This window comes from Lycium ferocissimum, unplaced genomic scaffold (assembly GCF_029784015.1).
Source record: "Lycium ferocissimum isolate CSIRO_LF1 unplaced genomic scaffold, AGI_CSIRO_Lferr_CH_V1 ctg14287, whole genome shotgun sequence".
Classification (NCBI taxonomy): domain Eukaryota; kingdom Viridiplantae; phylum Streptophyta; class Magnoliopsida; order Solanales; family Solanaceae; genus Lycium; species Lycium ferocissimum.
In genome coordinates this window covers 17,907-35,291 of record NW_026715368.1, presented here as the reverse complement: position 1 = coordinate 35,291, position 17,385 = coordinate 17,907, and the positions used below count along the sequence as shown (strand labels likewise).

Genomic DNA, 17,385 nt, shown 5'->3' with positions numbered 1-17,385 from the left:
TTGATGGGTAAATGAGCAAGAAAACATTGATGTTGACTTGGAAATGTGAAGTTCGTTTGGAAGTTGTCGCTTTATGTAGAAAGATGACTACTCATGTTAGTATGTGGTTCTAGTCAATTGTTGATGTTCTTGTGGTTGTTGTTGTTGACATTTGAGCCAAGTCAAATTCTCGGGGTGTTATATTTGCAGGGGAGGTGCTGCCGAAATTTCGATAGACAAGTATTAACCTAAGTTTGGAATTTTAAGTCTCATGAATAGTAACTGGTGAATGTGACCATTTGCAGATTTTTGACGAAACGGGATTGGAGTTTTAGCAAGCGTAAAGGGCAAGAAAGGTATGTAAAGTCTTCCCTTTCATCCTTGGCATGTTCTAAACGTATTAGGCTTGGACGCGAGCCTTAGATATGACTCGGTCACTGGAAACCCGAGATTGAAATTGGCCCCATTTTCTTCAGCGCGATTGAATTAGTTTCTTTACAAGTTGTCATCAAAGCGACTTATATGTATGTAATCTTCACAAATGGACTCGGATTGTCCCAAAATTCTCATGAATGATTCCATAAGATTTATGATCCATAATTTGAGTTCACCACCTCGATTTACCCGAGGTGGGCCCACAGATTCCGAGACCTCTTACTATGGCCTTGTTTGACTTGTTCCTACTCGGCTCTTAAAAGAAATTTCTGATAAATGCTCCGTTTGTCAAATGATAAATGTGACGAGTCTATAGTATGTTTTGATATGTGTTATGATTCTTGAAGCATGGTTTGATATAAACAATCGTGCCATCCCCAAAAGGGCATATATATACACTATGATTGACGTCCGACTTCTTGGAAATGATGTTGTCATTTGAAATTGTTCTATTTGTTAAAGAACTACCATTCTGACTATTCCGTTGAACCCCATGGTATATTTATTATGTACGAACAATCTCGAAAATTCTGCCTGACATAATCCGTCGCGATTTATGAAAGGTACGTTCTATGGCTTATGGTTTGGTTTGTCTGTTGAGTCTGGACTTATATGCATATGTTTCCGCACTACTCTGTTCGTGCAAGTTACGGTATGTCTTTTCAGGCCGGGCCGGGACATGTTCTCGTGCACACTTCTACTGCACTATTCACCGAGTCCGCTCGTGCTTGCGGGCGGGACACGTTATCGTATGTGATTATGATATGATGATACGGGGATGGTGGCCGGGATGGCACATGATTATTATTCACGAGACCCGCGGTAGAGGGTCGGGACACGTTATGTATACATGATATATGATTCGATATGCATGATTCCATATTACCGAGTCCATAATAAAGGGCGGGACACGTTATACGTATATAGGATATATGATTTTGTTATGCATGATCTCACCTACCGAGTCCCTTATCGGAGGGCGGGACACGATATATGTTCATATGACGTTATATGATCGATATGCATCACTTATCCTTTGGCATTATGTTTTACGAGGTCTCGGACAAGGTATTACCTTTTGTACTTCGGACTGCGACCATAGCTCCGTCTTTACATGTACGTACTCTCCTATTCTTGACTATGATTATACTTGTTACTTTTCCACTTTGCATACTCGGTACATTTTTCGTGCGGCCCCGTTCTTCGGGGGTCGCTGTTACGTGCCCGCGTGTACGGACGCGCCTCGAGATACGCCACCGGCTTAGTGTATACGTTGCGCTGTTGGAGAGTGCTCCTTTTGATCCGGAGCCGATATTTTGGTATATATATATTTTCTGCTGTTTATATGCTCTGTACATATGGTCATTTGGGTACGGCGGGGCCTTGTCCCGTCCTCTGATTCTGTTATGTCGGTATGTTAGAGGCCTGTAGACATGGTTGTGGGTTGTCACTGTTCTGGTAGGTATGTCCGAGTTTACGACTCTGTCGGTTATAATAGCCTTAACGGCTTGTGTGTAAGCCTATGTACATGTATATTTTCGTGCGATGTATTTTATATCTGTATGGATTTATGTATGTCTAAACGGAATTAGCTGCTTAGTATGCCAGATCGGTCAGGTAGGTACGTATGGGTGTCCAGTTAGGACACCAGTCGCGGCCCACGGGGTTGGGACGTGACAAAAGTGGTATCAGAGCGATTTGTCCTCGGAATGTCTGCAGGCCGTGTCTCGTAGAGTCTTGTTTATCGGTGTGTTGTGCACCACATCTATAAACAGGAGGCTACAGGACATTTAGGGTGTTACCCTTCCTTTGGATCTTAGATCGTGCGATAGAGCTGTATGTAGTAGGATGGGTCCTTCTAACGAATTGCTGTATATACAGCGAGGCTCCGAAAGAGCGATAGCGTCAGTATTTTGGGGAAATTGTTTCTGATCCTCTTCCTGCAGGTGATTGTAGACTGACAAAGAATGAAGAGGACGGCTTCTGATAATGGGGATGGGGGTGCTAAGAAGGCCCCTAGGATGTCACCGGGGCCGAGTAGGCGAGCCCCGGCTACTCGATTGAGACGGACCGCCGGAGGATCCCACGGAGGACAGTTATGATACAGATCCGTCGGAGGACCCAGCTACGATTCCTCCAGAGTTTCTGACCCCTAGAGCAGCGGATTCCACGGAGGGTAGTTATGATACAGATCCCTCGGAGGATCCGGCGATGACTCCTCCAGAGTCTCTTACCTCCACGGAAGAGGATAGTTATGATACAGACCCATCGGAGCATTCTTCTGGGACAACGGAGGAGGAGACTTCCGGGAATATGCCAGCTGCTCCTGTGATGGAGCACCCCGTCAGCCCGGCCACCTCGGAGAGTGCTACGGACTTCTCCTGTCCTTTGTCCTGGTCATCAGTGAGCCAGGAATCGTCTGGTTATCTATATTCCTCCGATTCAGATGCGGGTAATAGCGGGAGTCAGATAGGTGGGGGGCAGACAGATGAGGATGATGATGGACATACTTCTCACGGCAGCTCCCCAGGTTAGACCCAAGATTGATCATTTATAAGTATATGAGTTTCCTAGACTTTCCTATGTGTGTGATTTTTGTAGAATATTATTCAATGACGGTAACGGAAAGTTTAAGAGGATTAAAGACCCAGCGGTTAAAAGCAAGGGCGACTGAGGGGTCCCTGCCACCAGTATAAATTTAGAAACCCTAGACGAAAGTGAATATTGAAGACTCAGAAGGGCAATATGGTAATTGTATGGTTTAGATCGGGGCGAGACCCGCTACGAGAACTGTCCAAAAATTTACGAAGACCCCAATCTGCCCTAAATTGAGTGACCAAGGTCGTGTGGGGCAGTCTATGCAATTGTATTAGCAATAACGCAACAAAATGCATAAAAGTTTCGAGGTTAAGCGTGCTGGGGCCAGAGCAATTCTGGGATGGGTGACCCCCTGGGAAATGTGCTAAGGTGATAAATGGAAGATGCATATCTGTGGTATTATAGATGAATTGGGGTAAGATGTAAGGTAAGTTGAGATGATATGTTGAGGTAGGACTAGTTACGAAAGTATGGTTGAGGTAGGCTAAACGGAGCGTGGCAAATTAAACGCAAAAGAAGGTGGAAAGTTGAGAGAGGGAAACGCCCTTATCTTGAGGAAAAGGGTATGTGCATAGGTATAAGAAAGTAAGAAAGGGGCCTAAAGGCTATTGTACAGGGTAAACAGAATTCCGTAAGGATACAGACTTATTTGCTATAGCCGATTGGATGCTTTGATGAAATGATTCAAGGTACAAGGATTAGAGTGAGTAATGGAACGTTGACAAGGGAATTTTCGTAAGTGACGAAAACATTAGTGAAAGTGGTCTGACTCTGATCGTGATTCTGTATGTCATACTTTTGTACCTCCGATTTTGATGAAGCTCTGTCTAGTATGCCTCCGTACTTCCGAATCTGAATACGTTTTGTCCGACATACCTCTGTACGTCCGACTCTGACTACAAATCCGTCTGATACATCTCTGTCCAATTGACTCTGATCACGGATCTGTCTGACATACTTCTGTACGTCTGGCTCGGATCATGAACCTGCTTGATGTAATGTCGGAGTATGATTCTGTTTGTTGTACTTTTGTGCACCTGATACTGGATATGATTTCGTCTGATGTCCGTCTAATCTTCTGGTCCCAATAAAGGTTCTGTCTGCCATATGTTCCATTTAAGATTGTACGGACCGCTAGACTAATTAGTATTTCGAACAGCCCTAGTATCGCGAAGGGATAGGAGGACTTGGAAGGTGAAGATCCTCACGAGTACTTCGATCAAGTGCGAATATGTAACCGGCAAGAAGACCTTCCCCGAAAGGTTTGCAAAACCTATAAGGTTGATTTAACATTCGAGGACGAATGTTTTAAAGGGGGGGAGGATGTTATATCCGGCATCTTTGCGTAATTGGAAAATTTGGAAGTAACCTTGACTTGCAAAGAATAAGGCCAAGTTTGGATTTTTCTTAGTATGTGTATGCCGATTATGGAAACCTGAATGCGGAAACAATGGAGAAGGCCTAAGGGCAAAATTGGAATTTTGGAAATTTGTTTCGGGAATTGCAAAATATGATTCATGAAGAATTGGGCCAAAAAAAAATAATAAGAAAATGAGGCCCAAATTTGGAAGGGGTGGCCGGCCATGCTTGGCCCAACCCATGAGGAATTAGTCATGTGATTTGTCACATGACTAATTAGTATAAGAAGATGAATATGGGACTTGTATCTCTAGAATTTTCAAGAAATCAAAACAAACCAAGAAGAGAAAAATAAAGGGAGGCCGTCGGCCATAGAGAAAGAAAAAAGAGAAAAGAAAAGAAAAAAATTCCCTAGCCTTCAATCTTGGTCCAAAAATTGTGATTCCCTTATATTCTTACTAAGCTCAAGGTGCTCTTCAAAGTGGTATAATTAGTTTGGCAAGAAAGTGGTTTTGGTGGCAAGAGAATAATGGTGATTTATGAAGAAGTATGAAGGCCATGTTTGAATTTTTCTGTGAAGTGTGTGTGTGGTCGTGTAGTGTAGGGAAGGGGAGAGGAGTAAATATATGTGTATGTCGGTTATGGAAATTTGAACGTGAAAACAAAAGTTTGTATATTTTGCGGAGAAGGCTTAGGAAAACACCGGAGAAGGCTTAGGGGCAAATTTGGAATTTTGGAAATTTGTTTCGGGAATTTCAAGATATAATTCATGAAGAATTGGGCTCAAAAAAAAATATAAATTGAGGCCCAAATTAAGGGAGCCCAACCGGCCATGCAAGGGCCTAAGTCCATGGAATTTAATTAAATTTTCCATGTGATTAATTATATAAGTGATCCTTAGCCTTGGAACATTCAAGAAATTAAAAGAAAAATCAAGAACAAGAGAAGAGAGGAGAACGGCTAAGGAGAAAAAGAGAGGAGAAAGAAAGCAAAAAAAAAAATTCTTGGAGCTCAAATCTTTGGTTCAAAAATCCATTTCTCTTGGAATTACTACTAAGCTCAAGCTCCTCTTCAAGTTGGCATAATTGTTTTGGCAAGAAAGTGCTTCCTTTGGCAAGTAGAGAGAAGTTGGGAAAGGTAAGAATTCTTATTTTTATGTTGAAGGAATTATGTATGTGTTGTAGTATATGTAGAGTACATGAGAATTATGGAAGTGTTGCATGCATGTGGTGAGCCGTGTGTGTGTGTGAATATATATCTAGCCGTGTGTATGTGTATGGTGTATGGCTATGGTAAGTTGAGTTTTGTATTGTGTCTTTGTTGTGGTTATGATGGAAATTCATGTTGGAAATGAAAGTTGAATGAATTTGATGGAAATTGGAAAATTAGGTGTTGGCCGTGTGGTGCTATATATGCAAGGGAATTGGTTGAATTTATTTGGAATGTTAATTATGTTGTTATGGTATTGTGAAGTAAATAGAAGATTAATGGTTTTGTTGGAAGTTGGAAGTTTTGAACGAATTATGGTTTCGGTGGAATTTTTGTATAATTTGGGAAATAATGTGAAATGTTCTTGAATTGTATTTGATGATCTTGAATGAGTAAATGAGTATGAAAATATTGATATTGGTTGGAAAATGTGAAGTTCGGATGGAAGTTGTTGCCGTATGTAGAAAAGAAAACTAGTTATGCTATGTTGTGTTTATAATGATTCTTGGTATTGTTATTGTTGTTAAGAATGTTGGTTGGTTGTTGTTGTTGATATTTTGAGCCGAGTTGAATCTCGGGGGTGTGGTATGTATAGGGGAAGTCTTTATAGAAATTTCGGTAGCCAAGTATAACCCCAAGATTGACATGTTAACCTTCATGAATAGTAATGCGGTAAGAATGACCATTTGCGGTTTTGGACGAAACGGGAGTTGAGATTGGACGCGCGTACGGCGTAATCCGGTATGTAAAGCCTTCCCTATCTTTCTATGGCATGTTCGAGTCTAACGGGCTTGACGGCGAGCCTCGATGACCCTTCCTTTACCCACAATTCGAGATTGAAATTAGCGCAAAATCCGTCAGTAAGATTGAACCAATTTCTTCTAAGATTGACCTATAAGTATGTATTTTCCATAAATGGAGTCAAAACACCCTAAGATGATTATGAACGACTCCCTAAGGGTTATTATCCATAATTTATGTATTGTACTATGGTTGGGTCCGAGGTGGGCCCACAATACCCTGATACTCCCGGTATGGTTCAAATCGATCAGTTTCTGTCTGATTTTCATAAGTAACTCTTAATTATGTTCTGTCCGCTAACTAATAAGTATTATGACCGTGTCTTCCCGAATCTGAATATTATTCCGACCTGCGGAACAATTACGGATACTACGTTACGATACGATGCGCTTATTCGATTTGACTTACTTTACGAACTATTTCGGTTTGATTACGTACGTACGTCGGTACGTATGTGTATGGTTTCTCATTTGTCTGTTCGTGGATGCCTCAACGCTTCCTTCATTGCGCCGGGCCGGGTTACGTGGTCGTGCACCTCGGCTGCATTGTTCACCGCGTCCCTCGGATTGTGCGGGCCGGGATACTGTCTGTATCGATATGATCGATATGATGCGATTATGTGATATTATGGGGATGGCGGCCGGGATGGCATTTGATACGATTACGTACGTCCACCGCGTCCCGTACTACGAGGGCGGGTTACGTTACCGCGTCCCTTATTAAAGGGCGGGATCGATTTATGATGTGTATGTACGTATATGATTATGACTGCGCATGCATGATGCGAAACTCGATTTGGATAAAGATACGTACGTATATGTGTCGCATGTCGATTCGGACTACGATTCTGTTTGCCACATTTACGTACGTACGATCCGGATTACGATTCGTACGCCATACACTTGAGATCGGTTACGTACGAGAATACGTCCGTACGCTCGTAAGTCGACTCCGCCTATGATTACGTACGTACGTACATTCTGTAAGACTGACTCCGCTACGAAGCCGATTCTGTCCACTTTATTTCTGTATTTCTGTCTGTTACGATTTTACATATCTGACCCTGGTTATTTTAATTATGTATATTATGTTTCCGCTTTACATACTCGGTACATCTTCGTGCGACCCCTTGCTTCTCGGGGGGCGTGTTACATGCCCACGCGAGTACGACGCGCGCACGGTACGCCGCCAGCTTAGGATATTGGTCTGTTGTTTGGAGAGCTCCCTTTGATCCGGAGTGATATTTTTGGTATATATCTTCTGTTGTACATACGTTACGTATATATATGACTATTTGGGTACGGCGGGGCCACAATCCCGTCTTCGATTCCGTCTTCGATTCGATACGTATGTTAGGGGTGCGAGACATGTACGTAGGGTGTGGGTTATCCTTTGTTTGGGTAAGTATGTGTGATATGCGACTGCATACATTATGATAGCCTTGACGGCTTATATACGGTTATGTATGTATATATATATACGTATGCTTATGCATGTTCGTGTGACGTATGTTATATACGTATGGGCTTATGTATGTACGAGCGGATTAGCCATTTGGTATGTCGGATTTGTTAGGTAGGTACGTATGGGTGTCCAAGTAGGACACCGATCACGGCCCACGGGGCGGGTCGTGACAAAAGTGGTATCGAAGCGGTCGGTTCTCGGAGTGTACGCCAGGCCGTGTCTAGTAGAGTCTTGTTTATCGATGTGTTGGGCCCCACATCTATAAACAGGAGGCTACAGGACATCTAGGATGTTATGTTACCCTTTCTTGGAATCTTAGATCGTGCGATAGAGCTGTATGTTATGTAATAGGATGGGTCCTTCCAACGAATTGCTGTATATGCAGCGAGGCTCCAAAGAGCGACAACGTTAGCATTTTTGGAAATTGTTTCTGACCCTCTCCTTGCAGGTGATTGTAGGATAAAGATGAAGAGGGCCGCTTCTGATGACGGAGATGGGGGTGCCAAGAAGGCCCCCAGGATGTCGCCGGGGCCGAGTAGGCAGAGCCCCAGTTACTCGATTGAGTCAGATCCTTCGGAGGATCCCACGGAGGGCAGCTATGATACCGATCCTTCGGAGGATCCAGCGACGATTCCTCCGGAGCTGCTGACCCCCAGAGCAGAGGTTCCCGCGGAGGGTGGCTACGATACAGACCCCTCGGAGGACCCCTCGGGGGATAGCTACGACACGGATCCGTGCGAGGACCCATCTATGACTCCTCCAGAGTCTCCGATCCCTGGAGCAGAGGATCCCGTGGAGGATGGTTATGACACTGATATTTCAGAGGATCAGGCGATGACCCCTCCGGAGCTCCTTACCTCCGCGGAGGAGGATAGTTATGAGGCAGACCTATCGGAGCCTTCTTCTGGGACGACGGAGGAGGAGATTTTCAGGTATGCGCCGATTGTTACTGCGAGGGTGAACCCCGATAGCCCGGCCACCTCGGAGAGTGCTATGGATTTCTCCCGTTCTTGGCACGAGTCACACAGTGAGACGGGGAATTGTCTGATTCCCCATACTCCCTCGGTTCAGATGCGGGTTATAGCGGGGGCCGGTTAGATGAGGGGCAGACAGATGAGGATGATGACGGACACACCTCTTACGGCAGCTCCTCAGGTCAGACCCGAAATTGATTATTTTATGAGTATGTGAGTTTCTTAAAATTCTCTGTGTATGTATGATTTCTGTAAAATATTATTCGGTGATAGTAAGGGCGACGCGAGATGACTCCGCCATATATATAAATCTGGAAACCCTGGGTGGTGGATAATCATGAGTACAAGTGAAATAGATGTCGAGTAACCCGGAAGGGCAATATGGTAACAGTGTAGTTCGGACCGGGGTGGGACCCGCTACGGAAATTTCTGAAAAATCTATTAAGACGCAGAACTGCCCTAAACTACGTGGCAGAGATCGTGTGGGGCATTTGACGTAGTAATATTACCGATAACACATCCGAATGCATAAAAGTTTCGAAGTTAAGCGTGCTGAAACCAGAGCAATCCTAGGATGGGTGACCCCCCTGGGAAGTATGTCAAGAATTTTTCACAAATATGGATATGGAGACTAAATGCGAAGTTGGGGTAACTTAAGTGGAATTTGAGTATGTGGAGTGATTAGAGATTCTAAAAAGGCAGTTCGACTATGGTCGCGATTCCGTACGCCATATTTACGCACCCCTGTTTTCGGTGAAGCTACGTTTACTACACTCACTGTGCTTCGAACCCGACTACGTATACGTTTAACATATCTCTGTACGCCCAACTACGATCATGATTACGTCCGATATCCTTCGGTACGTACGGTTCGACTTCAAATACGTACGATAAATCTCAATATGTCGACTCTGTACATCGACTACGATATGACTACGTACGATATATTTACGTATGTACGCACGATCACGGATACGTCGACGTCCGTCCGTACGTCGACCTCGGTTGTGAATACGTACGGTGTATGTCTATACGTCTGACTCTGATTCCGAAATCTGTCCGATAAATCTCGATATGTCGACTCGATTATAGATCCGTCGATATACCTCTGTACGTACGGCTCGATTTTGAGACCGCTTAAGACGACGTCGGATTATGCTTACACCGCCGCACTTTCGTGCTTCTGACTCCGGATAAGACTCCGTCTGGCGTCCGTTTGACCTTCTAGTTCTGGTTAAGATTCTGTCCGCCGTATATCTGATTTGAGACGGTACGAACAGCCCCAATACGGTGATATCAGAAAAAGATGGATGAAGTTGGAAAATGAAGGCCGCTACAAATTTTTCGATCAAGTGCAAGTGTGTAAATGGTAAGAAGACCTCCCCGACTGATTTTGATCTATCATGAGGTTCAATTAACATTCGAGGACGAATGTTTTAAAGGGGGGGAGGATGTTACATCCCGCCTTTTTGCATAATCGGAAAATCCGAAATAATGGTGATTTATGAGAAAGAAGGCCATGTTTGAATTTTTCTTAGTATGTGTATGTCGGTTATGGAAATTTGAACGTGAAAACACCGGAGAAGGCTTAGGGGCAAATTTGGAATTTTGGAAATTTGTTTCGGGAATTTCAAAATATAATTCATGAAGAATTGGGCTCAAAAAAAAAATATAAATTGAGGCCCAAATTAAGGGAGCCCAACCGGCCATGCAAGGGCCTAAGTCCATGGAATTTAATTAAATTTTCCATGTGATTAATTATATAAGTGATCCTTAGCCTTGGAACATTCAAGAAATTAAAAGAAAAATCAAGAACAAGAGAAGAGAGGAGAACGGCTAAGGAGAAAAAGAGAGGAGAAAGAAAGCAAAAAAAATTCTTGGAGCTCAAATCTTTGGTTCAAAAATCCATTTCTCTTGGAATTACTACTAAGCTCAAGCTCCTCTTCAAGTTGGCATAATTGTTTTGGCAAGAAAGTGCTTCCTTTGGCAAGTAGAGAGAAGTTGGGAAAGGTAAGAATTCTTATTTTTATGTTGAAGGAATTATGTATGTGTTGTAGTATATGTAGAGTACATGAGAATTATGGAAGTGTTGCATGCATGTGGTGAGCCGTGTGTGTGTGTGAATATATATCTAGCCGTGTGTATGTGTATGGTGTATGGCTATGGTAAGTTGAGTTTTGTATTGTGTCTTAGTTGTGGTTATGATGGAAATTCATGTTGGAAATGAAAGTTGAATGAATTTGATGGAAATTGGAAAATTAGGTGTTGGCCGTGTGGTGCTATATATGCAAGGGAATTGGTTGAATTTATTTGGAATGTTAATTATGTTGTTATGGTATTGTGAAGTAAATAGAAGATTAATGGTTTTGTTGGAAGTTGGAAGTTTTGAACGAATTATGGTTTCGGTGGAATTTTTGTATAATTTGGGAAATAATGTGAAATGTTCTTGAATTGTATTTGATGATCTTGAATGAGTAAATGAGTATGAAAATATTGATATTGGTTGGAAAATGTGAAGTTCGGATGGAAGTTGTTGCCGTATGTAGAAAAGAAAACTAGTTATGCTATGTTGTGTTTATAATGATTCTTGGTATTGTTATTGTTGTTAAGAATGTTGGTTGGTTGTTGTTGTTGATATTTTGAGCCGAGTTGAATCTCGGGGGTGTGGTATGTATAGGGGAAGTCTTTGCCGAAATTTCGGTAGCCAAGTATAACCCCAAGATTGACATGTTAACCTTCATGAATAGTAACCGGTAAGAATGACCATTTGCAGTTTTTGGACGAAACGGGAGTTGAGATTGGACGCGCGTACGGCGTAATCCAGGTATGTAAAGCCTTCCCTATCTTTCTATGGCATGTTCTGAGTCTAACGGGCTTGACGGAGCCTCGATGACCCTATACTACCCACAATTCGAGATTGAAATTAGCGCAAAATCCGTCAGTAAGATTGAACCAATTTCTTCTAAGATTGACCTATAAGTATGTATTTTCCATAAATGGAGTCAAAACACCCTAAGATGATTATGAACGACTCCCTAAGGGTTATTATCCATAATTTATGTATTGTACTATGGTTGGGTCCGAGGTGGGCCCACAATACTGATACTCCCGGTATGGTTCAAATCGATACATTTCGTCGATTTTCATAAGTAACTCTTAATTATGTTCCGTCCGCTAACTAAGAAGTATTATGACCGTCTTCACGAATCGAATATTATTCCGACCTGCGGAACAATTACGGATACTACGTTACGATACGATCGCTTATTCGATTTGACTTACTTTACGAACTATTTCGGTTTGATTACGTACGTACGTCGGTACGTATGTGTATGGTTTCTCATTTGTACGTTCGTGGATGCCTCAACGCTTCCTTCCTTGCGCCGGGCCGGGTTACGTAATTCGTGCACCTCGGCTGCATTGTTCACCGCGTCCCTCGGATTGTGCGGGCGGGATCTGTACGTATACGATATGATCGATATGATCGATTATGTGATATTATGGGGATGGCGGCCGGGATGGCATTTGATACGATTACGTACGTCCACCGCGTCCGTACTACGAGGGCGGGTTACGTACCGCGTCCCTTATTAAAGGGCGGGATCGATTTATGATGTGTATGTACGTATATGATTATGACTCGCATGCATGATATGAAACTCGATTTGGATAAAGATACGTACGTCATATGTACGTATGTACGATTCGGACTACGATTACGTTTGCCACATTTACGTACGTACGATCCGGATTCGATTACGTGCGCCGCCATACACTTGAGATCGGTTACGTAAGAATCGTCCGTACGCTACGTAAGTCGACTCCGCCTATGATTACGTACGTACGTACGTAAGGGCCCGGCTCCGCTACGAAGCCGATTACGTTCACTTTATTTACGTATTTACGTACGTACGATTTTACATATCTGACCCTGGTTATTTTAATTATGTATATTATGTTTCCGCTTTACATACTCGGTACATCTTCGTACTGACCCCCTTGCTTCTCGGGGGCTGTGTTACATGCCCGCGGTACGACGCGCGCGCACGGTACGCCGCCGGCTTAGGATATTGTCTGCTTTTTTGGAGAGCTCCCTTTGATCCGGAGTGATATTTTTGGTATATATCTTCTCGTTGTACATACGTTACGTATATATGACTATTTGGGTACGGCGGGGCCCCCGTCCCGTCTTCGATTCCGTCTTCGATTCGATCCGTATGTTAGAGGTACGAGACATGTACGTAGGGTGTGGGTTATCCTTTGTTATGGGTAAGTATGTGTGATATGCGATTACGCGTATTATGATAGCCTTGACGGCTTATATACGATTATGTATGTATATATATATACGTATGCTTATGCATGTTCGTGTGACGTATGTTATATACGTATGGGCTTATGTATGTACGACGGATTAGCCATTTGGTATGTCGGATTTGTTAGGTAGGATTTACCGAGGTGGGCCCACGATTCCGAGACCTCTTACTATGGCCTTGTTTGACTTGTTCCTACTCGGCTCTTAAAAGAAATTTCTGATAAATGCTCCGTTTGTCAAATGATAAATGTGACGAGTCTATAGTATGTTTTGATATGTGTTATGATTCTTGAAGCATGGTTTGATATAAACAATCGTGCCATCCCCAAAAAGGGCATATATATACACTATGATTGACGTCCGACTTCTTGGAAATGATCTGTCATTTGAACCTGTTTTGAGTATTTGTTAAAGAACTACCATTCGACTATTCCGTTGAACCCCATGGTATATTTGTTATGTACGAACAATCTCGTAAATTTCGCTCGACATAATCCGTCGCGATTTATGAAAGGTACGTTCTATGGCTTATGGTTTGGTTTGTCTCGTTGAGTCCGGATTTATATGCATATGTTTCCACACTACTCGTTCGTAAAGTTATGGGTTGATGTCTTTTCACCGAGCCGGGCAGACATGTTCTCGTGCGCACTTTCTCCGCACTATTCACCGAGTCCCTCGTACTTGCGGGGCGGACACGTAATCCGTATGTGATTATGATATGATGATACGGGGATGGTGGCCGGGATGGCACATGATTATTATTCACCGAGACCGCGGTAAAGAGGTCGGGACACGTTATGTATACATGATATATGATTCTGATATGCATGATTCCATATTATCGAGTCCCTTAATAAAGGGCCAGGACACGTTATCTGTATATAGGATAAATGATTTTATTATGCATGATCTCACCTACCGAGTCCCTTATCAGAGGGTCGGGACACGATATATGTTCATATGACGTTATATGATCTGATATGCATCACTTATCCTTTGGCATTATGTTTTCTGTGGTCTCGGACAAGGTATTACCTTTTGTACTTCGGACTCTGACCATAGCTCCGTCTGTTACATGTCTGTACTCCTATTCTTGACTATGATTATACTTGTTACTTTTCCGTTTTGCATACTCGGTACATTTTCCGTCGACCCCTCGTTCTTCGGGGTCTCTACATGCCCGGTGCACGCGTACGCACTCGAGATACGCCACCCGGCTTGGGTATCTCGTTACGCTATTGAGAGAGTGCTCCTTTTGATCCGAGCCGATATTTTGGTATATATATATTTTACGCTATTTATATACGCTCCTCGTACATATGGTCATTTAGGTACGGCGGGGCCCGTCCCGTCCCTCCGATTCTCGTTATGTCGGTATGTTAGAGGCCCGTAGACATGGTTGTGGGTTGTGGGTTGTCAACGTTCGGTAGGTATGTCCGAGTTTACGACTCGCCGTTATAATAGCCTTAACGGCTTGTGTGTGTGTATATGTACATGTATATTTTCGTGCGATGTATTTTATATACGTGTGGATTTATGTATGTCTAAATGGAATTAGCTGCTTAGTATGCCAGATCGGTCAGGTAGGTACGTATGGGTGTCCAGTTAGGACACCAGTCGCAGCCCACGGGGTTGGGACGTGACAGGAATTATTGAATTTTGGCCATATTGGCCATGTGGTGTGGAGATGGTCCCACACATTTTTGTGGCCAAGTTTAATTGGTCCAACCCATGTGTGGGCCATGGACACTTGGACAATATATATGTGATCATAAAAGATGACCAAGTAGTCATCTTTTCTATTCTCAACACTTAGAAAATAAAACAAGAACTTTGAGAACAAAGAGAAGGCCATTCGGCCAAGCCCCATAGAAATTGAAGATTAAATTGAGCCATCCCAAAATTATTTCCTTCATGCAAATCCACTAATTGGAGGTCCCTAAGTAGCGTGGAAGTATTGTTTGGGTCATCAAATCATCCGTTGTGTAAATCGCAAACCCTAGCCAAGTTGTGGAGTTGAAGAAGAAAGGTAAGATTTAATCATGTTTTATGTGTTATGAATGGTGTATGCATGTTGTAGTATGCTAAAATGGATGGAAATCATGAAATATGGTGTGTTGGAGTTGAGTCGTGTAGGGTGTGTATGATCGTGTAGGTGTGTGTGTTGTGTTGAGATGGTGAATTGATTTTTGTAGCATGTTTAGTTGTGTAGTGTGAAGAAATGAATGAGAATCATCATATATGTGTGTGTAGGGTGGGCCGAATATAGGGCCATGTTGTGTGAATGAGAATGAATTAATTCTATTTGGAATTTTGGATGTTGTCGTTATGAATTCTATGTTGGAAATGAGAGTTTAATGACTCAAGATTGATGTTGTAATTGTGTGGGCTGATTTGGAGAATCATGTGTATTTAATGTAATTTTTATATTTAAGAGATTGACATTGTTAGAATGTGGATTGTTGGTGCAAATCATGATTTGGAAGTGAGGAATGTGTTATGGATGTGTTCTTGGGTTGGGGGTTGTTTTCGGGTGAGTTGGAGTATTATTTGGGATGTTTGAAATGTTGTATGAATTGCTTAAAATGTCTTTGAATATTGTTGGTATGGGTTCGGGTTAGTATTTGAATGTATAAGGGTTGATGTTGGCTTGAATGGAAGCCGTTGAATTGAATATATTGAAAGTTGTTGAATGATGTAAAAGAGAGCTACTGATGTTATATTGCCTTTCGGATTGGTTATTATTGTTGCTAGTTTGGTTGTTGGTGTTGTTGTTGTTGATTTGGCCGAGTTAAATTTTCGGGGTTGGCCTATTTACAGGGGAAATGCTGCCCAAATTTTCGTAGAATTATGTGTTAATTTGGAAATGAACTTCTAAACGCACATAGTAACGTTGATATTTATTGATGTTATGTAGACTTTGGGCAGCCCGAGACATAGGTTTGTGTCACGACCCCACCAGGGGCCGTGACGGGTGCCCGATAGTATCCTACCGGCACCTCTTATCATGTATTCTATTCGTGCTACTGAGTGGGCCATATGGACGATACAATCATATCTTACTCAACATAACCATCAATAGCATACTCGTGAACGAGTGTCGATTATTTTACCAAAAGATTATACATCCATAAAGGCGAGCAGGACTACAAAACATTAGACTGTACACGTCTGTCTACGAGCCTCTAAATAAGATACATATATCCACAAGTCGGGGCCGGATTCCACCGTGCCCAAATATGTACACAAAAGTAGTACCGGTAAACTGAAGCTCCGGAACAACTGGAGCGCTTCCGATATGCTGCTGGTGGGGCCCCTAGGGATCAGATGCGTCTACCTGTTTACCTGCGGGCATGAACGCAGCGTCCACAAGAAGGGACGTCAGTACGAGCAATGTACTGAGTATGTAAGGCATGAGTAACAACATATGGAAGGATACAAAGCATGAATAGTAACAAAACGAAAATATAGAACATATCAAATCATGGGATAAAGGGCAACCTGTACATCTGAGTGCCTTTTAGGCGGGTACCATGCATGCTTAGCGCTGCGGAACGTGCAGCCCGGTCCATATATATATATATAATATTATATTGTTGCGGAACGTGCAGCCCGATCCATATAATATATTGCTGCGGAACGTGCGGCCCCGATCCATAACCACATATCCCGCGTCCGGACGGTATCATGTCATATTATACCAACTGATCAGGCAGTTACGCGTATATAACGCTCTCGCCCTTTCCATATTCCCCATATACATATACATATATCATATTCATATATCATATTCATATATCATATGAGTAGCATGCAGGAGAGCCCAAATAAAGTCATGTATCTATCAGAGTGACATAAGGTCGGTAGCCTCCGATCATATTATGGATTAATCGTGGTCGCTTCGTCTCACTTGGAGGAACAATTATTGTAAGGTGAGACTGTCAATGAAGAATAGCTTCACGAGGGAATAGATCAACATTCTCATATCGTTACTGAAAATCCGGGCAATAGTTATATCAAAAATCTTTCGGACGGTACTCGGAAACATATCAATTCTCTTAAGTATATCAGGTATCGTAGGGACCATAGTCGTATATCAAATCATTCCGAGCCCGCCTATGAAGAATCAGGTCATCATATGTTACAAAACTTTCTACGAACAAATCGAAGCGATCCGAGCCTTTCCGTGAAAGTTACGGACTTTTGTAGTTTCGGAATCGTTTAGAAGCAAACTCTTTTGAAAGCAAAATC

At 42.7% G+C, this 17,385-nt stretch overlaps 1 protein-coding gene across 1 annotated transcript; it reads left to right on the top strand.

Annotated features, from left to right (window-relative positions):
• Positions 1-2,625: 2,625 nt before the first annotated feature.
• LOC132042247 (uncharacterized) lies at positions 2,626-8,777 on the top strand (the record flags this gene model as incomplete). The annotated part of the gene is made up of 2 exons (XM_059432849.1): positions 2,626-2,944; positions 8,294-8,777. Coding segments are annotated over exons 1-2 (803 nt in total), but the record flags the coding sequence as incomplete, so codon positions are not given.
• Between the last annotated feature and the right edge of the window lie 8,608 nt (positions 8,778-17,385).